The sequence below is a fragment of the Capricornis sumatraensis genome, chromosome 13 (genome assembly GCF_032405125.1).
Source record: "Capricornis sumatraensis isolate serow.1 chromosome 13, serow.2, whole genome shotgun sequence".
NCBI lineage: Eukaryota > Metazoa > Chordata > Mammalia > Artiodactyla > Bovidae > Capricornis > Capricornis sumatraensis.
The window spans coordinates 28,978,503-29,003,727 of NC_091081.1; the positions used below are offsets into that span (position 1 = coordinate 28,978,503).

The 25,225-nt window shown below is 41.3% G+C and overlaps 1 protein-coding gene across 1 annotated transcript in view; it reads right to left on the reverse strand.

Annotated features, from left to right (window-relative positions):
* ARMC2 (armadillo repeat containing 2) overlaps positions 1 to 25,225 on the reverse strand; it is a 125,353-nt gene that overhangs the window by 32,399 nt on the left and 67,729 nt on the right. Inside the window, exons 11-12 of the mRNA XM_068985408.1 lie at positions 17,317 to 17,462; positions 10,937 to 11,036 (exon numbers count right to left, since the gene is read on the reverse strand). Coding sequence (XP_068841509.1) covers positions 10,937 to 11,036; positions 17,317 to 17,462 — 246 coding nt within the window. The remainder of the gene's footprint in view (positions 1 to 10,936; positions 11,037 to 17,316; positions 17,463 to 25,225) is intronic.

The window sequence follows — 25,225 nt, forward strand, 5'->3', positions numbered from 1 at the left end:
CAGAGTGGTCTCTGTCAAGTTCCAGCAACAGCCTCTGTGTGGACTGTTACTTTCCATGTGAGAAACACTGGCCTAAAGTCAATGAAGGAGATTTCTCCCTACTCAGAAATGTAGAAACTGAGGCTTGAAGAGGCTCCCTGGCCCCAGAGTGCCACACTGGTAAAGAGAAGAAGCAGGACTCAGACAATCACTTCTGTACTCACAGATGGATTCCCAGACCACTTCAACCCTCCTCCTCATTCCCATGGCCCTCGTCATCCCCAGGCTCAGCCCCAGCGGCAACCTCTATTCTTCCCTCTCTCATTCAGTCTCCGAGTTCCCTCCACTCTGTCATCTCAGAATCTCCCGACTCCCACTTCCCACACCCACTCTGGCTAACCCAGTCTGCAGACTCTTGTCAGAGATCCTTGATGGGCTCCTCCCTCTGTGACCAAGGTTAACACCACTTCTAGAAGCACAGCTCTTACATCACCCCCTTGTTCAAAATCATCCATTGCCTATAAAATGCCAAAGCCAGCATCTAATTACCATCCAGCCCCACGTGGCCACTTCTGCCATTACCACACTTTACTCCCCACCCACCGTCCACTCCTCCCTGACTCCACACCCTTCCTACCCACAGAACCTTAAAATAGCCCATGTGCACAATGTTGACCATGGGGAAGGCACCATATCAAGATGTCACAAGAATCAACTATATTCAGCAGGCTCCATCACTTACTTCAGAGAATACTTCTCCTAAGTCAAGGAAAACATTTTAGAAAGATTTTCAAAAATGGGTTGAAATTGAAGGGGTTGTAAATGTGCTCAAAATTGGAACCCTCCTTTAACCAGAAAATTAAACTCATCAAGATGCCCTCTTTAAATTTTGGTTAGAAACTTCTCACGCAATCTGGATCTGAGAGCTCAATCAGGATTTGCAATTTGCAACATTTACCCAACTTTCCACCCTCAGACAAAACTCCAGTGTTAATCGAGCTTACAGGTGGCTTGAAGAACAGATAAATTTTACCACTGGGAAGACAGACTGCAGTGCTGCAGAAATGCTAATTAACCCCAGGCTACTGAAAGTGGGTCAACAGTTTGCCCAAGTGCTGAGCCATACAAATCAGAAGAATTGGGAGATGCTAGAGGCTCAAAACCAGAATCGAAGTAGAAAATCATTTAAAAATCAGAAGAGATTATACTTGATGCTTACATCCACTATCCATCCCACCAACATCCCTTTACTGAGCGCCTAGTGTATGCTTCTGAATGCAGCTATCACTCAAAAGCACCAGGGCGATGCTAGAATTTCACTGGGCTCTGTTCTTTTTTTTAAGTCAACAGACATAAATCAGGCATTTGGGTTCTGTGCTGAGTCGGAGGAGGTGGGCGGGAAGAGCCAGCTCCACAAGGGCAAAGCAGCAGGAGCTGGAAAGAATGAACAAGCTAAGGGCTTTTTGTGCCGCCCGCCCGGTCAGGGGTGCAGACCAAGGCCAAGGCCGAAAAAAGGAGTGAGCTCAGCCAAACGCTCACAGCACCCACTGGGAATGTGGCTGCCGAGAGGCTGGGAAGACAGCCACAGGGCGCTCCTGCCAGGCTGGAGGCGGAGGGCGAGTGGGGAGCCAAGTCACCATATAAAGGCGCCGGGGAAGGGGTGGAGGCGCCTCCCTCGCCAATCCTCTGCAGCCCCAAAGAGGATGGAGGTGGGAGGGGAAAAAAGGTCGCGCTATCCTCTGGCCTGCCGCTCTGCTGTGGTTGCACTGGAGAAGAACAGCTCCAAAGGGGGCCAATATTTTTTGCTTTCAGCCCTATGCTCTCCAGACATTCCGAGTCCGTTTTCAACACCAGGATGCCTGAGCACTCTGAATCAGACAGCGTTCACATGCCTGAAGACAGCCACTTGCCCTGGACAAGAGAGGCTCAGCTTAACAAGCAGTACAAGCACAGACATGCTAGGGGATTCCCAGACAGTGTTCTCTGAAGCTGACGATTGCCCTGCATCGGGAAGTTCTGTTTCCAAAAGAAACACAAGGAACTGAATGTATCTAAAAGTGGGGAGGGTTAGACAGATAGCTGTTTAATGGACAGGAGTGATGGGAATGTAGATAAAGGTTATTAATTTTTTTTTTTTGGACTATGACCTTTGTAAAACATTGCCAGACTTACAAGTCTTATTTGAGGGATTTTACCTGATCTCCTGCCCAGTAGATATTTATAGAGGAAATGGGGGAAAATCCTTTTGTGTTCTCCCAAAAAAACAAACCCAAACATATTTTGGTGAGCTGCTAAATGTGGCGACGCTGATGTCAGAGGCACCCCTGAGGCGGGTCTGCTTTGCAAGGCTGCCACAGACCCCGCTCACGCCTTCCACACTGGGCCCATCTGCTTGCACATTTGGTTGTACCAAATGCAGTTTACACCATAAAGCATACAATATGTGCATAGTTCTTAAATGAGATTTGTCATTTAACTGAATTTCGGTCAGCATTTTAAACAGATACATTTCTTTGTGCTCTAGTCTAACTTACAAACCGCACCCCGGCTGACTGCAGTGCTGTGTTTTGGTCTCAGTTTTTGTGTGTGTGGGAACTGGGAGTTGCCAGTTAGACCATGGATCCTGGACCAATCAACCTCATAGACAGACATGAGCCAAAGAAGTTCCCCTTGTTCTCCCTGAGGAAGTCCTTTGTGAGAGCTGGGAGGAGTGGATTCCTTTTCTCTGAGACTGCTGATGAAACCCTTGGCTTGTACCACAGCCATATTCTGACAAGGTCGCGTCACTGGAGGGCTATGGGTGGACAGAGTTGTTGTGAACCCAACCAAGCGTTCTTTAAAATGAACAAATTGTCCTCAGCTTTGTTGCAAACTTAACAAAGGTTAGATATGGAGATATACTGAAATTTCTCAAAGCAGAAATAAAATTCTGTGGTTACTTCATTAGCAAACGAATCAAGAACAACTTGTGGCTTGTCTAGCTAACTGAGGATAAGGAATCCTCCCTTCTGCTGCCAGTTCAAGGGTCCCCAGGGCTCACGTTTCCTGAGTAGCCCAGTGTGACCAGTGTTGGAAGCCCATTCGTGCAATGGCTTGGTCTCAGTGTCATCTGTTTTGACACAAGCCTGGCAGAGAAAGTCCCTGGAAGGGTCGAACGGCCCATCTCATTTTCTCTGGCTACGAAAGTGCTCCTTGACTGCCTCAGCAAAAGGCACAAGGCGGGCGGTCATCACCACTTACTGGGGAACCCTACACCAACACCTGGCCTGTCTTGCTGACCTGGTTCCTTCTTTGTAAGGGAAACTCACTCTCAGCCACGTGCCTGAAGAAGATTGACCCTGCGTGGCTGCTTTGATTAGTCACTTTGAAATCTCTTGAGGATTTGTAGAAAACCCTTTGCTGTCAATATTGGGGAAAACAATTTGTTTTAAGGGGCCATCTTAATAATTTACACCACAGGTTCCCACACCTGGTCTTCACCTGAGGTATCTATTAAAAACAGGTTCTCGGGCCCTGTCCCAGACCTGAATCAGGCTCTCCCAGGGTGAGGCCTGAGAACCTGTATTTTTAAAACTCCCCATGTTTAGGAGACAATGATTCAAATCAAGAAAGAATTTGATATCTCACCACTTTAATACCTACTGTTTTTATATCATGTTAAAAAACGAAGAATCCATGTTTCTTTTAAATAATTCTCACAACACAGACGGGTAGAAAATAAAGGTGAAAATGCTCTCCCCACCACCTTTCATTATCAACTGACCTAATAACTGAGCCAGATTAAGGACACTCCAAAAAGACCAATTTTCATATGCTAAAGTCAGACTTTTCCTTGAAAAGAGATGAATATGAATAAGGTGTGAAAAAAAAAAAAAACAGGAAAAGATTTTTTACTTTTGACATTTTCTCACTTTTTCTTTTTTTCCCTTTAATGGAATACACTACCAGATGGGGGAGGAAAGATTCCACTTTTCCCAGCAGCCATCAGCTTTGGTGCTACCTGGTTCCAAGCAGGATCTCCCCCTGGTGGACGGGGGAAGCAGCTGGCCAGAGTTTCCTGCTAAGCTCCTCACCTGGGTGGTCAAAAAACACTCAAAGAGGTGTGTGCAGGTGACAGTTCATTTATCACTAGAGAGGGGTTTTCTTTCTTTCTTTTTTTTTTTTTTTTTTAGATTTTTGTTTCGATGTTCTCCAAAAATACAGTGAGTCATAACATGATTAAATTTAAAAATAAGTCCCAGAGAAATGAAATCTCTGCCAATTATCAATGTAGTCTTCAAACTTCTAAGACAAAGGCAATGCTAACCTCTCAGGACAAAGATAAGGGCTACAGACTGATTACTGAGTCCCTGGGTGACAGCTCTGAACACTAAGAGACTATAACGGGTCCAAAGTGTGCATGTGTCTATAATCCAAGTTAGCCCTGGAGAAACATTTCCTAGAACTGAAACAAAAATAGTTCTAGGAAGTAATAATTCCAGTTTAAAAGTTGCTGGAGGACTGGGGTACATTTCAAAGATCAGTTCAAAAGTCTCAATGTCCAAGTAAACCTCAGGTGGAGCAAAATCTGAGCCACCGAAGATTAATACACTCACATCAGGATGTGGTGTGTGGTTTCTGTTTCTGGAAATCACTTCTATCTCTTGGGAAAGAGGAAAAACAAACCTTATCCAACTAGTCACCTGGGCCAAAGGGAACAGGAACCTAAGATGCTGTGCTGGTCTGAAGTAATTTAAGATCCAGCATTTCTGTTTTGCTGCTGTGTATGGCAGCCCATCAACAAGAAAAATGTGGGGAAAATTATTATTTCCTCCTCCAAAGTAGGAAGAGGAAAGTAAATATTTAAGGAAGAAGTACTAGAGGACTAGACAAAATATATATTGTATAATACTTTACAGATTCCAAAGCATTTCACATACACAAAATTCATTCTTTCAGCACTTATCGAGTCTGCTACGGCAAGAATCAGCTCAGGTTTATAAAGACAAAGCCTGTGTCCTTAGGGAATCCCTATAGTGCATAAGGCAGCTACACAAATGATAACCATTTAGAGAATCACAAAAGAAATATTTACAAAGATCTCTAAAAGCCTTTGGTTAACGATTTTAGGAAGTGGTTGGGACACATAACTATTTCCTTGTAGCCTGAACAATTTCCCTGCTCTTCTAAAGCATTCTGGTTTTGAGGAAAATGTAAAATATATTTATTTTTCCTTACTAGAAAATATCAAAGATGATTCAAAATGTAGTATTTCCTTCTTTTGCATAAGTAAAAGACAATATAAAGTCAAAGTATAATTTATAAAAAGTTAACTTGGCTCTCACAGAAATATAAAATGAACACATTAAAAGAATTACTTATCTCATTAATGAGGGAAGCCAATACAATGGTAAAGTGGGCTCCAAAAACAAGAACTGGGTGTTTACAAGCATTAAAAAGAATGTTACAGTAAGACTACTAGGTTAGAATCATACCTGGCTAATGGCCTCAAGGTAACAAACCATAACTTTGAGGTTATCTTGTCTACCAGAGGAAAAAATGTACAAATTAATGTGTAACTTTATAGTGTCTGGGTTCTAATCAAATAGTAAACAGCAAGTTTAAACAAAGATATATTCTCTTTGGGAATTAAGCCCTGTTGGTTAAACAGTGCCCCAATACGACTTTGTCAGCATATATGGGCTCCTACCCCGCACTCTAGCTCTAAGTTTTGAATGATTTTTCTTAATAATAGTGAAATAGTTAAGGTCAGAAACATACTGCTTGGGTCCTCAGCTCTGACTGTACTAACTGGGTGTACTAGCTACATTAAAGGGTTTAAAATCATGCATGTAGTATGTAACATTTGGGGACTGGCTTTTTTTCACTCAGTATAGTTGGAGATTTATCCAGGATATAGTATATATAAATAGTTCAGTCCTTTTTAAATGCTGAATAGTATTCCATGGCATAGATATTCCACAGTTTGCTTAGCCATTTATCCAGAAAAGGACATTTGATTCTTTCTAGTTTTTGCCTATTACAAATAGAGCTGCTACAAACCTTTTTAAAAAATAAAAATTAAACGATGCACTGATGAGGAAAAAATTGGCTAGTCTTAGAAGGCTTCATAGAGAAAGGAACACAAGAGCCACACCTTGAATATGAATTGGCTTTTGAAGATGAGAACAGCTGAGAGAAATTTCATCAAAAGTCCCTCAGGCTCTTCTCACTCAGAACCTATTCAAAGTCAATGTTTAGACTCTTGAGGTGTTACTTTTAAGAAGGTTGGTTATGAGGTTCCCCTACTAATTACAAATAATTGCAAAAGACAGGTACTGATTACCAAAGCAATAATAACAATGGGGAGGGAGAGAGAAATCTACACAAAGATGACACAGACGTTTAGAGAAGTTTATCAACAGACTCATGCTCCCAATGTAAAACAAATAACCTCTAGAGTAATAATTACTGCTTGTAATACTGACCTTTGTCATTGATAAGAGGAAATTATTTTTAATATCTTCTAAGAGAGCAAGGAAATATGTAATATATTTGAATATGATTTTTACCACAATGACTAAAATAATTTTGGTGAGGGCGTCCCTGGTGGCTCAGTGGTAAAGAATCTGCCTGCCAATGCAGGGGACACGGGTTCCATCCCTGATCTGGGAAGATCCCACATGCCATGGATGTGCCACAACAACTGAGCCTGTGCTAGAGCTGGGAAGCTGCGACTGCTGAGGCCACATGCTGCAGCTACTGAGCCTGTGCTAGAGCCGGGAAGCTGCGACTGCTGAGGCCCCATGCTGCAATTACTGAGCCTGTGCTAGAGCCTGGAAGCTGCGACTGCTGAGGCCACATGCTGCAACTATTGAATCCTGTGTGTCCTAGAGCCCGCACTCTGCAACAAGAGAAGCCACCGCAATGGGAAGCCCGTGTGTTGCGTCTAGAGAGTGCCCCTGCTCGGCAAAAGAAGCATTAAATGTGAGCAGCAATGAAGACCCTGCCCGGTCTAAAGTAAATAAATAAAAATTTTTTTGAAAGTTTAAAAAGGTAATAACTTTGGTGATTAAAGGGGATAAATTGCACATTTCCTTGGTAGTTCTAAAAACAACATGTTCCTATACTTCCTTTGCAAGATGCTCTTTATTCATCTTTGGACCAAAATAATTTTAATAGGAATACAAAATTATAACATAAATCAATAGAGAAAAATATGGCCTTTAAATACCAATTTTGCTTTATAGATAACCCCAGATGTTCAAGCTGGTTTTAGAAAAGGCAAAGGAACCAGAGATCAAATTGCCAACATCCGCTGGATCATCGAAAAAGGAAGAGAGTTCCAGAAAAACATCTATTTCTGCTTTATTGACTATGCCAAAGCCTTTGACTGTGTGGATCACAACAAACTGTGGAAAACTCTGAAAGAGATGGGAACACCAGACCACCTGACCTGCCTCTTGAGAAACGTATATGCAGGTAAGGAAGCAACAGTTAGAACTGGACACAGAACAACAGACTGGTTCCAAATAGGAAAAGGAGTACGTAAAGGTTGTACACTGTCACCCTGCTTATTTAACTTCTATGCAGAGTACATCATGAGAAATGCTGGGCTGGAAGAAGCACAAGCTGGAATCAAGATTGCCAGGAGAAATATCAATAATCTCAGATATGCAGATGACACCACCCTTACGGCAGAAAGTGAAGAGGAACTAAAAAGCCTCTTGATGAAAGTGAAAGTGGAGAGTGAAAAAGTTGGCTTAAAGCTCAACATTGAGAAAACAAAGATTATAGCATCTGGTCCCATCACTTCATGGGAAATAGATGGGGAAACAGTAGAAACAGTGTTAGACCTTATTTTGGGGGGCTCCAAAATCACTGCAGCCATGAAATTAAAAGACGCTTACTCCTTGGAAGAAAAGTTATGACCAACCTAGATAGCATGTTGAAAAGCAGAGACATTACTTTGCCAACAAAGGTCCGTCTAGTCAAGGCTATGGTTTTTCCAGTGGTCATGTATGGATGTGAGAGTTGGACTGTGAAGAAGGCTGAGCACCAAAGAATTGATGCTTTTGAACTGTGGTGTTGGAGAAGACTCTTGAGAGTCCCTTGGACTGCAAGGAGATCCAACCAGTCCATTCTGAAGGAGATCAGCCCTGGGATTTCTTTGGAAGGAATGATGCTGAAGCTGAAACTCCAGTACTTTGGCTACCTCATGCAAAGAGTTGACTCACTGGAAAAGACTCTGATGCTGGGAGGTTTGGGGGCAGGAGGAGAAGGGGACGACAGAGGATGAGATGGCTGGATGGCATCACGGACTCGATGGACATGAGTCTGAGTGAACTCCAGGAGTTGGTGATGGACAGGGAGGCCTGGCGTGCTGCGATTCATGGGGTCACAAAGAGTCAGACACGACTGAGCGACTAAACTGAACTGAACTGAATGAGTCCAAAGTGAAAAGTAATTCAATAAGAAGTGTGGTAAAATTTTATCCCAATTAAGCTTTAAAGACATTTAGTCCCTTGAACCAGAAAAAAGCATACCCTTAACTATACTCACATCTCAAGTATCTCATATTATTAACAGTCAGAGGCCAGAACTTTCTACTTTCTATTAAACACAATCATCATCTAAACTACAAATAGAGAAACAAACAGTTATGTACCAGTAATACCATAACAAATAGGTCTATTTGTCAGTACTGAACTGATGGGTTTTCTTCTTTTTCAAAAAAAAGTACAGGTTATGACATAACTTGAAATCACACTGTTAAACAGAAATGTTTTCTTTAAATCCACATTTGAAAACATCTTCTCCAGTTACTGTCTAATCTAAGTCATCCATGATCAAAACACCAAAGTAAAAAAGAAACTATGATGGTAAATTAAAATTAAAACACATAAAGTAATCCCATAAAACAAAATTACAAAATAAAATCCATAATTAAATCCCTTTATAAGTATAATATTGAAAAGTTTCTTTTAATGTTACAGCAAACTATCTTTTCTACCCTTTTAATGTTTTCCTTAAAAGTGAAAACCAGAACTAGGAGTATCTAAGCTCCTAGGGGGTTAATTCACTTGTCTAAAGATTAGAGTTCTGATAGTATATTTTACCAAAATCTAAATCAGTAAACGCCTAATGGATACTTAAATTACCAGCACTGTTAAAACTGTAAGGTAATCAAATTCATTTTTCAGCTGACACCGCAAATACTTATGCCATGAAATCTTTCAAAGTATGTAATTTAGAGAAAATACAAAATACACAGGGGAAAGCATTTGTAGTCCAAATACTCAGAATCAGGAACCCAAATGCATATCTGTAAATTGTTTTTTTTTTTTTTAAGTGAAATAGAGACATGAACACTTTCAGCAAAGTTTATCTTCTTTAAAACGTACAGGTGGTGCTAGTGGTAAAGAATCTACCTGCCAATGCAGGAGACTCAGGTTCAATCCCTGGGGCGGGAAGATCCCCTGGAATAGGAAATGGCAAACTGCTCCAGTACTCTTGCCTGGAAAATTTCATGGCCAGAGAAGCCTGGTAGGCTACAGTCCTGCCACAAAGACTCAGACTGAGCAACTGACCACACAATACATAATGGTGTAATATGAACACAGAAATTTCTCTTTATCAATATAACCAAATTGAGACTGCTGCTGCTGCTAAGTTGCTTTAGTTATGTCCGACTCTGTGCGACCCCATAGACAGCAGCCCACCAGGCTCTCCCATCCCTGGGATTCTCCAGGCAAGAATACTGGAGTGGGTTGCCATTTCCTTCCCCAATGCATGAAAGTGAAAAGTGAAAGTGAAGTTGCTCAGTCGTGTCTGACTCTCTGTGACCCCATGGACTGCAGCCTTCCAGGCTCCTCCATCCATGGGATTTTCCAGGCAAGAGTACTAGAGTGGGGTGCCATTGCCTTCTCTGAAAATGAGACTAGCAACCTTTTAATAAATAGCTGATAATAGTGTAAAATATGACAAATTTAGTCATTCTCAGCAGAAGTACTTGGCTAGGTAAAAATAAGTTAGCGCTATTTGTGGCAAACAGGAATTATACTTTGAGGTGATTTTGATATGGTTTATATAAATAAACACAAAGCTTTATATTAAAACCATTTTAGAATATATATAATTTGATTTTAAATTGGTGATACCTACTATGTACTTTTGAAAATTTACCATACTGGAAATTAATACCTATTTTCATGTATAAACCATCCCCACTAAAGAGTTGATGTCACTTTAATCATTTATAAAGGCAAATAAAACTAGCCTGCATTTAATGACTATTCAAAACTGATAATATCATAAAAATTAATGTTTGGATTAAGCATTATAATTTTATTAAGGGAAAGTCATTTGTGAGTTCTTCCTTTTTTTAAAAACAGCTATTACATTTTTGTCCAACCCATTAAAACCAAATTATTTCCTTTAAATACTTAACCTCAAAATGTCATCTTCTAAATACAACAGAGTCAAAAAAATTAGAAAATTTCAGGGCTAGAAGAATCTTCGGAGTATACCCAGGGTAGGGGATCCCGAATTTTAGTTTGCATTAGAAGTCCCTGCAGTTCTTGTTAAAGTGCAGGGGGCTGGGCACATCTGCACCCCCCTGGCTCCGTAGGCCTGGGTTGGGACCTGGAAATAACCAGTGTAACCTCACCCCACCCAAAGGTGCCTCCTGTAGGAGGCGTCCACAGAGTACCAGGAGGAACAGCACCCACCCTTCACCCAACATCGTGAATCCTTGTACTGCATGCACATCCTTCTGAGGCCATCTCTGCCTCAAATTACTTCTTCCCCACCTCCTCCATGGAACTCTCTGCCTCCTAGGGGCAGCTTGTTACATATCTAATGGAAGCTTCTAAAAGAAAATTATACATTCAAAACACAAAGCCATTCAGCGTGGCCTTATTACACAAATACACCAATGCAGAGACACACTGAAGAGTTAAATGTATAAAGAACTGACCTGCTTCTTCTGGTATTTGTTTATCAGATTCAAAAACAAGGCATAACATCTGGAATAGCTGGCCAAGGCTACACAGCAGTCATGGTAAGAAGTAAGTTTGCTGTAGAAATGTCAAATGGAAAAAATAAAAGTCAGCTTTGTTTTTCCATAAAACTCAAATATACCTGCTAAGTCACTGCTAAGTCGCTTCAGTCGTGTCCGACTCCATGTGACCCCATAGACGGCAGCCCACCAGGCTCCCCTGTCCCTGGGATTCTCCAGGCAAGAACACTGGAGTGGGTTGCCATTTCCTTCCCCAATGCATGAAAGCGAAAAGTGAAAGTGAAGTTGCTCAGTCGTGTCTGACTCTCTGTGACCCCATGGACTGCAGCCTACCAGGCTCCTCCGTCCATGGGATTTTCCAGGCAAGAGTACTGGAGTGGGGTGCCATCGCCTTCTCCAAATATACCTAGGGTTGCTTTAAATGCAGACCTTCAAAGCATTGTCCTGTGCATGAAAAGCAGTCTGGAAATACTCTATACACTGGCCCAGAGATGCCTCAGGGAGCTGGTAACCTGCTCTAGATTCCAGGAGCACAGGGTGGGAGCAAGAAAAATTTCAATTTCTTTGAAAAAGAGAAAGCTGAAACCTCTAATGCAGGTGGTGGTGGTTTAGTCACTAAGTCGAGTCTGACTCTTGTGACATCATGGACTGTATCCCGCCAGACTCCTCTGTCCATGGAATTCTCCAGGCAAGAATACTGGAGTGGGTTGCCATGCCCTCCTCCAGGGATTTTCCTGACCCAAGAATTGAATCTAGGTCTCCTGCATTGCCGGCAGCTTCTTTACCAACCAAGCTTGTGGTTCAGAAAACACAAGATAAGAAATTTACACAATATCTGGTAAATTTCAATCTGGTAGAGTCAATCTCCTGGAACTTCAGCACAAGCAAATGTTAAATTGCTCAAATATGCTAGGATATTAATATACTATATTAATACCAGGCAAAATAGACCTTAAGGCAAAAAACCTTGAAAATAGCTTCAAATTTTCCAAAGTAAGCAAACAAACTAACATAACCCACAAGGTGGAACTCACAAACCTATATCAAATTAATAGATGTTCATAAATCTCTCATTAAGTGACAGATTAATAGAAAAAACATCACTAATATTTTAAAAACTTGATCATGTGCCAGGCCATTAACAAGTCTCAGTAAATTACCAATGTTTTAGATCACATTTTAAAGACATAATTTTGGAAATTTAAAAACACATAACTTATGGGTCAACGAAATAAGAAAATAAAAAACCATATATCTGCATAATAACAAAAAATTTATTAAACAGATCAAAATTTAGATGCAACTGCAGCAGTAGAGGAAAATTCATAACCTTAAGAAAGCTGACAGGAAAGGGATTTCTAACCAACATAGAAAGAAATATGTGCTGTGTTTAGTCACTCAGTTGTGTCTGACTCTTTGTGACCCCATGCACTGTAGGCCGCCCTGCTCTTCTCTCCATGGGGATTCTCCAGGCCAGAATACTGGAGTGGGTTGCCATGCCCTCCTCCAAGGGATCTTCCCAGGCATCAAATCCAGGTCTTCCCCACTAGGCAGATTCTTTACCATCTGAGCCACCAGGGAAGCCCAGAAGAAAATACAATATATCCAAAAAGAATAGAAGAATTACGAAGGCTAAGAACAAGGAATACAATAGGAAAAAAACTTACAATAGAGTGGTTTGATAAATCTATTGGTTCTTTGCAAAAACTAATAAATTGGCCAACCTTTGGCAAGACTGATCAAGAGAAAAAGAGAAATATCATAAATCTTCAAAATAAGGGATGAAAATCAACATCAAAATGAAGAGGCAGTGTGACACAGCAGCTAACCATGTAAATTCCAGAGCCAGACTATCTAGTTGAAATCATAGCTGTGCAGCTCTGGGAAAACTAGCGAACTTCTCTATGCCTAGCCTCCTCACAGGTAAAGTGAAGATAATAATAATAAGTACCTGCCTCTTAAAGCCGTTATAAGGAATAAATGAATTAGTATTTAGAAAGTGCTTAGAACACTGCCTGGCACATAGTAGGCACTGCATAAATATTTCTTGAATAAATAATATAAATAAAAGGGGTATAATTAGAGAGGCAATAGAGATTAAAAGAATAACAGATGAGACTGGGCACATTCAGGGTGGTATGGCCATAGACGAGCCACATGTAAAAAAATGAAATTAGATCATTCCTTAACTCCATACACAGAAATAATGGATTAAAGATCTAAATGTCAGACTGAACACTATACAACTTAGAGGAAAACAAAGGCAGAACACTCTCTGACATAAATCACAGCAACATCTTTTTTAATCCAGCTCCCAGAATAATGGAAATGAAAGCAAAAATAAACAAATGGGACCTACTTAAATTCAAAAGCTGTTGCACAGCAAAGAAAACAATAAACAAAACAAAAAGACAGCCCACAGATTGGGAGAAAATATTTGCAAATGATGTGACTGATAAGGGATTAGTCTCCAAAATTTACAGTTTATGACACTTAATATCATCAAAACAAACAGCCCACTCAAAAAATGGGCAGAAGGTCTGAACAGACATTTCTCTAAAGGGGACATACAGATGGCAAACAGGCACATGAAACGTTCAAAAGTGCTAGTTACCAGAGAAATGCAAATGAAAACTACAGCGAGACATCACCTCACACTGGTCAGATTGGTTATCATAAAAAATCCACAAACAACAAACGTTGGAGAGGGTGTGGAGAGAAGGGAACCCTTCTGCACTGTTGGTAGGAATGTAAATTGGAGCATCGACTATGGAGAGCAATATAGAGGTTCCTTAAGAAACTAAAAATAGAGCTACTATATGATCCTGCAGTCCCACTCCTGGGTATATGTCCAGAGAAAAACATGGCCCGAAAAGATAGATGTACCCGTGTTCAATGCAGCATGTTGTTTACAAGACATGCAGACAACCAAAATGTCCATTGACAGAGGAATGGATAAAGAAGGTGTGGTGGACACACACACACACACACACACACACACACACGAATATTACTCAGCCATTAAAAAGAATGAAGTAAGGCCATTGGCAGCAACATGGAAGGCCCCCTGGTGGCTCAGTGGTAAAGAATCTGCCTGCAATGCAGGAGACCTGGGTTCAGTCCATGGGCTGGGAAGATCCCCCTGGAGAAGGGCATGGCAACGCGCTCCACTGTTCTTGCCTAGAGAATCCCATGGACAGAGGCGCCTGACACGCTGCAGTCCACAGGGTCGCAGAGTCAGACACGACTGGAGTGACCAAGCAGCAGCAGCATGTGTGGACTCTGAAAAGAAACAATGCAAACGAACTTACGAAACAGAAAGAGACACAGACTTGGAAAACTCACGGATGCTGTGGCGGGGATAGAGGGATGGTTAAGGACTTTGGGCAAATCAGGTATACACTGCTATATTTAAACCAACAAAAACCTGTTATCTAGCACATGGAACTCTGCTCAATGTTAAGTAGCAGCCTGGATGAGAGAGGGGTTTGAGGGAGAATGGATGCATGTATATGAGTGTGAGACTCTTCCCTGTTCACCTGAAACTATCACAACACTGTTAATCAGCTATATCCCAGTACGAAATGTTTTTGGTGTTAAAAAACAAAAATAAAAGGATAACAGAATATTTGGAATGCCCTTATGTAGTTTGAAACGTAAATGAATGGAACCTTATAAAAATATAACTTTTAGAAACTGAACCAAGTGTAAATAGGATATGACTAGACCATTAAAGAAAGTGAATCAGTTGTCAATGATATTCACCCACGCATGCACACACATGCGTATACACACAACAGGATAAAACAGCTTTTCAAGCAAGTTCTACAGACTTTTCAAGAAGCAGATAACTTTAATTTTCAGAAATTCTTCTAAAAGAGAGAAAATGTTGGAATATATTCCAGTTAATTTCATGAGGCTGGTATAAACTGGACATTAAAACCAGACAAGGACAGTATACGAAAGGAAATGTATAGGTCAATTTAACTCGTAACTATAAATGAAAAATCCTAAACAAAATATAAGCTGAGCAAACCTAGCAATATATAATGGTTTAACATGAGAAAACCTGTTAATGTAATCTACTACGTTAAAGAATTAAACAAAGAAAATCTATATAATCAAAATATATTCAAGAATCCAAGGAAATTTAAAATCCGTTAAAGGGAAAAAATTGTTCCTTAACTGTTAAGGGGTATCTACAAAAACCTACAACAAACAATTTCAACTGGCAAAACTACAAAAACATTTCCCTTAAAGTCAGGAGAAAGTCAGCCAGCCTAATACTCTCACAACTTTATACTGGACATCCTAAGCAACATACCCAAGGAACAGGTGAGGACAGGGGCAGAGCTGTAATAATGGGGAGAAAAAAAAATATATATATATATATATACACACACACATATATATCCCTGGTAGCTCAGCTGCTAAAGAATCTGCCTGGAATGCAGGAGACCTGGGTTTGACTCCTGGGTCATGAAGATCCTCTGGAGAAGGGTTGGGCTTCCCTTGTGGCTCAGCTGGTAAAGAATCTGCTTGCAATGTGGGAGACCTGGGTTGGATCTTGGGCTGGGAAGATCCCCTGGAGAAGGGAAAGGCTACCCACTTCAGTATTCTGGCCTGGAGAATTCCATGGACTATATAGTCCATGGGGTTGCAAAGAGTCGGACACAACTGAGTGACTTTCACTTTCAAGCAATGCACCCAAGAAATAGGTAAGGACAGGGACAGAGTTGTAATAATGGGGGGAGGGGGGAAACAAACTATACTTGTTTGCAAATAATTTGCATAGAAAATCCAAGAGAATCTATAGACTCTTAGACCTAATGTTAATCAAGGTGTTCTGGATAACAAGATTAATAAGCAAACATCAATACTGTTCATATACACTAGCAACACTCATTAGAATTGTTTTCTTAAAAGATGCATTTATAATTGCAGCGAGAGTCGTGAAGGAATATATCTAACAAAAGATGTATTCTTTTCTCTGAAAAGACAAAATTTTTAAAGAGAAAATTATAAAATTTTATGAAAAGAAGAAACATCACAACTGTTTATGGATGGAAGACTTGATATCACAAAGATGTCAATTCTCCCCACCTCTGTCCCAGTTACCCTAAATACTGAGTATAGTTTTATGAAAAAAATTCAAAGTTCCTTTCATGGACTTTTTAGCTGATTCTCCAGTTCATGAGGAAGAGAAAATAAAAATTTGGATTTTAAAGGAGAAAAGTGGAAGATTCATTTTATTAATATCTTATAGCAAGACTTAAACCCATAATGGTGAAAAAACAACAGTTACTAGTCTGAGGATGGGTCAGACAGAATGTTCAGAAACAGACCTGCAAGTATATGGAAGCTTGCATTCTCTTGAGCAGGCATTCAAAAGCAGAGAGAAAAGGATGGCGTATTCAGTAACATGTAGTGGGAAAATTGTCTGTCCACAGGGAAAAAAAACTAAATTGGATCTTTACATGCTGCCATACACAGAAATAAACTCTTTATGATTTTATGTGCTTCAAAATGGGACTAATTAAGTACCCACAATTAAGGACCCAGATAGAAAGTACAGGGCTAAAAGATCAAAGCTGGACTCACACCCTCATATTGGAGTCAATTACCAATTCAGTCTTCAGGAAATTTTGTATTCTGTTAAACAGCTACAATATTACCGTTCAAGAAAGGCCCAGGTCTCTTGAGAAGGATCATTATGTCAAAACACTGGTGAAGAGCAGTGAAGGGAGAAACGTAAATACATAATTCAAAGACAGTTCTGAAATTTGTCACATCTTGTTTTGAGGCAGCCTAGATTCAGGTCATCACTGCTTCTGCAGCAAAGTAAGCATAAACATCACTACTGAACGTGTGAGCCAAAGTTCAGCCAAACAACCAAAATAAAACAACCTGCGATTATAAACTAAGTCAGATCAGACTTTGTAAGCAACGGCTCATCTTTCCTGTTAGAATTCTTAGGCACTGTTTCCAATGCACCAGCAGGTTTGCTGGGTTTTGTGATATAGCTCTTTATCTCCAATAAGTTGAGAGTTTTGTTTCTTTCTTTTATAAAAACACTAGGACAACTCACAACTTTAAAGTAACTTAATAAGTTTAGAATCACATTAGAAATATATACGAAATGAAGTCAATAAAGTAAGTCACTTATTTTAAAGTCACTTATTTTAAACGTGGGCCACTAGGTTTACCTTTTCTTCTAGGCGACATAAAAAGCAAAAACCAGATTCTTTGCCAGTCACACACACAAATACTAAAGATAACTCCCGAATCTAAACATCAGCGTTACTGTAAGGCTGCTTTGTGTTCCTCCTCTACCTTACCTGAATATTCTGGCAATGTTGGTACAGACATCCTTGTCACCTATGTGCTGTTCCATTACTGTGCAGAGCTGGGGAAGAGCACTGATGCTTAGCAACTTACTTCTTGCTAGTGGCGAATCAACCAAGTTTCTCAGTGTAGCAGTCATCTAGGGAAAAAACCGTGTTAGTGGCTTTTTTTAAAGAAAACACTAATACAGCAATACTAATCAGTGCAGGAGAACCCACACCATAAGCTTTGTTACATCAGTAACTAAACCAAGGCCCCTTTATGCATCACCCATCAAAGAATCTGGACCTACGCACAAGGACCAAGAAATGAATACAAAGAAAGCCTACTTTGGTTCAAAAGTAATGAATGAAATATTCCTGTTAAGAAGCAATTAATATACCAAAACCTGTAGAAGTCATAACGTAATTAATTGACCCTGTGACATGCCACTTGAGTTCCACAGATCAGAAACTTCTTGTTCCATATTCTTATAAATACCATCAAATAATAATGCTGCAGCCAAAGGATATTCAAGAATGTTAGTCTCTTCCTCTTCCCAGAGGCAAGAACTGACGTCCTGCAAATTTGTCTTGTTTTGTAAAAAACAGAACATTCAGAAAATCTATGTACTTTAACCCTTGTCTGAAAGTGGAGAAGAGAACAATTTAAAAAATCTATAAAATGAAAGCTGCCGTTATCTAATAATTTTACATATACACAAGGTGTTCTTTCCTCCTGAGATGGTACAGGCAGGCCATGGGTTAAGGGAGTCAGCTTGGGAGTTGGATGGCCTGGTCAAATTCCAGCCCCACCCTTCATCGTTTAGGCTTAGTTAGTTAACCTCCCAGAGCACATTTTCCTCATCAATAAAATGGGGATGGTGACAGTTGCCCTGGCATTGTTAGGATTCAATGAGATGAGATGTGTGGCTGGCATTGCCAGTGCCGATTAATTAACAGGAGTTCAAAAATCACAGGTTCCATCCCCGCCTTTGTTATGGGTCTTCACATCCAAAATGCAGAAGGAGGGAGATCACTAGCCTTAGACTCAAATGATGGATAGTCAAGTTCCAAATCTCCCAAATCTTCCTAAATACGTGACTGAGGCAGTCATTCTTTAACTGCCCCGTTCCTTGTCTGTGAAAAGGGGATTACAAACTCTGCTCACCAGCCAAGGTTGCGTGTAACAGGTGGAAAAAAAGGTAACACGGTTTTTGTACACTGTAGAGGATTATGTAAATAAAAAGCATCATTACAGCCATAACAAATAAACTTTAACACTTATTAAGATGACATGTATGTTTGATTAGTTTTCCTTTATAACAAATTGCAACAACAAAAAATTTTTTAAAAATATAACCAATCATGTTCTCTCTAAAGCAGAAAACATAAACATAATACTTCAAACAAATGTGTGCAAGTCATTTGTAGTTGATTCAATTACACAGTGATTCAGTCAATTCTTCCCTGAAAGGTTCAGTATCCAAAACACTGCAGGGGAAACAAACTATTCTAGCATTCCACTTGACCTACCAATGTAGTCTCTTAAGCTAAGGAAGGTTAACAAGCCATTCGAGGCATTCCAAGCCATCACTGCCATAAAATGGAAAATTCCCATCATCTGTCCCCGACTCTAACCTGTCCACCCTCTTCAGAGACAGCCCAGGCACTGGAGCACTGCTGGTTTATGTCAACCCAAAGGATGACTCGCAAGCTTCTCCACTCCTTCATTAAAGAGCACAGACGCTCGCGTGAATCCTGGCCAGAACCAGACAGGCAGAGACTGCGGCAAGATCGTGCAGCACTGATCCCACCCACTGTGCACACAAACACCCCCTTCCCTGGACCCCGAGACTTCACAGATCCGGTACCTCAATCTGTTGTCATCTTCTCACTCTCCACAGCAGGAGGGACCAGAGCTTTCTTAGGAGCTTTTATTTTCTTGTTTCAAATTCAGTTTTTGTTTTTTTTTTTCCCTCTCCCTTTCAACCTTTTTCCTCAGTTCATTAGGAAAAGTCAAGACAGTTCAAGGTTCTTCTGCCCCAAACACATAACTTTTACAAATGGCCCAAATCAAGATGTGACATCACCTGATTTTAAATCAGTATCTACTGCCTGGATCACACTGTGTGGAGTGCAAGGAGTTGAGCACGATATGATACCTGGAATGGTTCCATAGTTCTTGGTTGTGATGCTACTAGAATCACATACATGAAACATACACCATGCACTTGAAAAATACATGGCAGTGACGCCTCAGTTCATGACACTACCATCAACACAGCTGCTTAAGTCACAAAACTCAGAGATATTCCAGAACCCTGCCTTTCTGCTTTCTGTTTCCCTAAGCCCTACTGGCTTTTTGCCCATTGCTCCTACCATACGATTCTGTTTCCTGACTTTCGTCTACAAGGCCTGGTATGGCCTGACTCTGGCCAACCCCTCAAACTTCATCTCATACCACATACCCTGACAAACTGCTTTATTTTAGGTTACCTAATATTGTGTTTTATTGTTTCTCTATTTCTTTATATTAGAAGCTTCAGTGAAGGTACACATTTTGTCTTTTTACCATTGTGCCCTCAGGTCCAACTCTAGTGCCTGGTACACAGTCAGTCAGTTCAGTTGCTCAGTCGTGTCCAACTCTTTGCGACCCCGTGGACTGCAGCATGTCAAGCTTCCCTGTCCATCACCAACTCCTGGAGCTTGCTCAAACTCATGTTTACTGAGTCGGTGATGCCATCCAACCAGCTCATCCTCTGTCATCCCATTCTCCTCCCGCCTTCAATCTTTCCCAGCATAAGGGTCTTTTCCAATGAATTAGTTCTTTGCATCAGATGGCCAAAGTATTGGAGCTTCAGCTTCAGCATCAGTCCTTCCAGTGAATATTCAGGACTGATTTCCTTTAGGACTGATTAATTTGATCTCTTTGCAGTCCAAGTGACTCTCAAGAGTACACAGTGGGTCCTCAATAAATATTTGTTGATGGAATGGATTACTAGATTAGTATCTACAAAGGTACCACTGGTCTACATAGAAAAGTTGGGATCCAGAAAACCTGGATGAATCAGACAGTATCTCTGAGGGAGATGGATTTTAAGATGATTAACGAGCATCAAAGAATTGATGCTTTCAAATTGTGGTGCTAGAGAAGACTCTTGAGAGTCCCTTGGACTGCAAGATCATCAAACCAACCAATTCTAAAGGAAATCAACCCTGAATATTCATTGGAAGGACTGCTGTTGAAGCTGAAGTTCCAACACTTTGGCCACCTGATGCAAAGAGACGACTCATTAGAAAACGCCCTGATGCTGGGAAAGATTGAGGGCAGGAGGAAATGGGGGAGACAGAGGATGAGATGGTTGACTGGCATCATTGACTCAATGGACACGAATATGAGCAAACTTCAGGAGATAGTGAATAACCGGGAAGCCTAGCATGCTGCAGTCCATGGGGTCCAACACTCCAAAGAGTTGGACATGACTTAGTGACTCAACAACAAAAAGGAGCAAAGAAATAAAAAAAAATAACTGATGAAAGAAAAACAGACTTCCTGGAGGCGCCCTAGTGTATTCCCTTTTCATTTCATCCATGACAGCAGCTCCTTCCTGGGCTCTTAACTCCTCTCTCCCCTTCCGTTTCAACACCTGACTGGTCACCTGTTCCACCTCTTCTTCCCACCTCCAGGGTTGCTGCTTCTGTTTAAGCCTACTTCATCTCTTTCCCAAAGTCTGCACGCCCTGACTGGGCTCCTTCCATTCTCTGCCCTGGTCAGCTCACCTCCCCACAGCCTCTCTCTGCTGTCAGGGGAAGCATCCTGAAACTCAGCCTTCCCTGTTCAGATTTCCAATGGCCTACTAGGTGAAATCCATATCCAAAAGGCTCTTTGCTCTGGAAAGCACGGGTCACCCCACCAGGCTCATCTCCTTCATCTCCCTTCCTCCCTTTCCCTGCACATGGGGCATCTTTCAGACTCTGCACCACACACAACCTCCTGACCCTTCCACAGTTCCAAGCCTCTGAATGAACCACTGCCTCTGCAGACTATCCTCCTCCAACACTCTCCTCCGCTCCTTCTCCAATTTGTTCATCTCCTGCTCGGGATTCTGAACCCAGCTCAGGCTCACTTCTCCTCTGTTGAAGGCTTTTCAGTGGCTGAGTGTTCCCCTTCCTAGGTAAACAAACCTTCCTGTTCACACCTGTTTCACACCTAGACCCCTTACAACTGGTATCAGACACCTTCTCTCCCACTGTGAGCTCCTCTAGGGTCCAAACAGTTTCTTATTCCTCTTTCTATCTGGAGGACAATAAATATGCTAATAAATACTGGCTGGATGATACACAGGAGGAGAAAGGAAGAGGGGATGAGGAGGAGAAAGAAGAAAAGGGGAAGGAAATGAAGGGACAAGGGAGACAGGAGATGGAAAAGGAGGCTTTTCCCCTTTAAGAAGCCTCTGGCAAGAAAGTGCTGGGATTAGCAGAGGCCTGGTGGTAAACCAGAACTTAAACCCCCCCAGGGAGGAGGATCAGGAGGAGGTCACCCAGCAGATGCAGCAATGAAAGCCCCCCATTTTGAGGAGCTGGCTGTGAACCAAGGGTCTCACTGTGGGTGGGGCTGGGACTGAATACAGCACACAGACAAGTGGCTTCTTCTGGGAAAAACATAAAGAGGGCGGTGGGAGGAGAGTCTAGCTAAATACTGTGGTAACACGAAAGGCAAATTCCAAGTCAGCCCACTTAACTCTCAACCTCGCTCCAACTTTTAACAGAGATATATTTGCGGAAATTGTTAACGGGATGTGTGTTCTGCAGCCGAGTCTGTTTTCCAACCCCCTCCCCAGGAAAGCCCACACACTGGGCCTGCCCCGCAGAGCAGGAGTTCAAAGTCCAAGCTCCCTGCTTGGAGAAATACATCCATTTCTTTAAGTTTCTATTCTAGTTTATATTGTTCTAATTCCACTTGGTGATGTATTTTTCTATTTTATTGTATATAATCTTTTAAACCATCTCAAATACTTTATGACCAAAACGAACAAACAAACAAAAAACCCAAAGTTAAAGTTAGCTGCATACATAGATGCTTGTTTAGAATCTAAAGGGCTTACTGGAACAATTCCCAACCTCTTAACGGTCATCTCATCAAGAAATAGTAAACTGAAAAACAAGAGTTTCAATTATTCTTTTTCCCATCTCTTAATGTGCAGCCCCTTGGGACAGACGTGCTGAGTCAGAAGGCAGCCGGTGGGAAGAAGAAAAAGGAGAAGAATACGGAACCGGCAATCCACAAAAAGGATGGATAAAAATGTAAGTGTCCTTACTAATCAGCAGTTTTTATTTGATGTCTGGGACAAAAGGGGATCTGAATGTTTGGTATATATCAGGGAAGAACCATTCTAGCCTGATTTTGGTTGCAAATCTACTGCTGAAGTGACTGAGCCGCACTCCACAACTTTGTGGTGCTCACTTTTCCGAGGCAGCTTTTCCTGTGTGTGTGTGTGTTGTGTTAGTCGCTCAGTCATGTCCAACTCTTGGCGGCCCCCTGGACTGTAGCCCACCAGGCTCCTCGGTCCATGGGATTCTCCAGGCAAGAATACTGGATCGAGTTGCCATTTCCTCCTCCAGGCAATCTTCCCAACCCAGGGATTGTGGCTCCTGCACTGGCAGGCAGATTCTTTACCACTGAGCCACCTGGGAAGCCTTGGGTTTCCCCAGATTCCTTGATCATTTTAAGACTGGGCCCCACCCTCAATCAGCATCTCCAGGTAAAACACCTGGTGAGTTTGGCAAAGCTATCCCATCTCACATTGAATTAGTTGGGTCTCAAAGTTCTCACTGTCAGTTAACAATGGGAGACCCATTTTAAAAGGAAAAATTGTAACAGGTAGTGATCAGATAATTTGTAAGGGCTCAAACAGCATTTAGTAAAAGCATTTAGCATTTGCTTTTAGTAAAGCAAAATTAGAATTCAAAAGATTTAGCACTTAAAAAAAATCAATTTAGTGGAGAAGGAAATGGCAACCCATTCCAGTATTCTTGCCTGGAGAATCCCATGGATGGAGGAGCCTGGTGGGCTACAGTCCACAGGGTCGCAAAGAGTTGGACACGACTGAGCGACTTCACTTCACTTCACTTCACTTCAAGGGTTAAAGAGAAGATGAGAATTGGAGATATGTGACTAGAGCATGGTTATGAAGGGCAGTCTGAAGGATCCTTGTGATTTTGAAAATGTTCTATATCTTGACTGTATCAATGTCAGTATCTTGGTTGTGAAATCGAATTATTGTTTTATAATTGTATCACTTGAGAAAACTGTGTAAAGGATACAATGAATGTCCCTATATTATTGGCTACAACTGCATGCTGAGCTAATGTATATAAAAACTTTTAATTAAAAAATTATCTAGATATTTAAAAAAATAAATAAAATAAAAAATAAAATAAAATAATCAATTTAGGTACTTTATTATCAATTTCAAATTATGTTTCCAATTATTAATTATTTGAAAAACCTTAGCAAACACATTGAAATCTCTGCCTTAAAGTGTGAGTCCCTCCTGATTTAGATCACTGAACTTAAGAATGATAACGCAGGGTCAGTAGCTGCGGCCACACCCCCAGCATTCTCTATTGCACCAGGGTGGGCGCACGTGGGGAGGACTGGTTGGTCCCCCTGAGCCTGCACAGAACACTCATTTCACCAGTGGATGACTTCCCTCTTCCCTTTGCACTCTCCCGCCATCAGAGTCCTCAGTCCCCAGGAAACTCACAGGATTCTGCCCCAGGAGGCATTCAGCCATCAGAGCTGGCCCACATTAGAGGGGCTTGTAGCTCACAGCCCACCACAGAATTCCCATTTAGGTGCATCAGAAACTGAACAGGCTCTTTGGCTAGCCCAGGAACTTCACCATCAGTCACGGCATTGTTCCTTGGAGAAATATTTTCCCAATTGCAAAGAAAACGTTGGACCACAATGCAATTGAAAATTGTACCACTAACTGTCTGAAAGTTATTAAGCTTCCTTTACCAAAACTGACATCAAGATTCATTTTATTTTTATATATTGAATGCTGTTGTGAAAAAAAAAAATTTGAGCAGCTTACTTTGTTTTTAATAAAGCTATCTTGTGAGCTTGATCTCGTTTGCTCCCTAAATTTGTGGACAGCAAAGGTATTCTGAGCCTCACTTTTCAGATGAGGAAACTGAAGCTCAGGAAGGCCACCAGCTCCGGGTAGGTGGGCTTCCAGGACCCCACCGACTCCTCATCTGTTGTCTCCCCTGCTCCATTTGCTGTCTCCTAAAAGCATTCATTTCATTGCCCAATCATCTGGAATATCCATAACCAAAATCCCTAGAGCTTTATCTCAACTTGACTGCCAACTGCAAAATGGTTTGCTTCCCGCTGATGACGTGAAAGAATAAACACAGCCGCCAGAGACCACAAACAGTGTCAAATGATTTAAGACCAAAGCCACACCATTTTTCCAACCTCAGCAAAACCATCTCCCTCTATTAATGAGAGCATATTCATTTTCTGGATTTGTGCCCAACTGAGACCACATATATGCCAAAACCAGAGCCTCTGTGGTAACCCAAGGAGTTTCATATTGTCTCATATATTAATATGAATAGTACAGTTCTGGCTGAGATAAAAGAAACCAATTACAAGATGCCACTATACATATGAAACTGCTAGTCCCAGACATTCCTAAGCCTTTCACTGGAGTTAAGATACATGTATGTGAAAGTAATACTAGTTCACATCCTCAGTACCACTTAGTGCCTGGCTATGGAGCCTGGATGGCACATTCCTACCAGAGGGGTCCCACTTCAGCAGGCAATGATTCTGCCCTCCTCAAATCTTAGCGCCCTCCTATTTTGAGACTCTACTTAATGTCTGCCTATGTTTATTATTGTTTCTCCA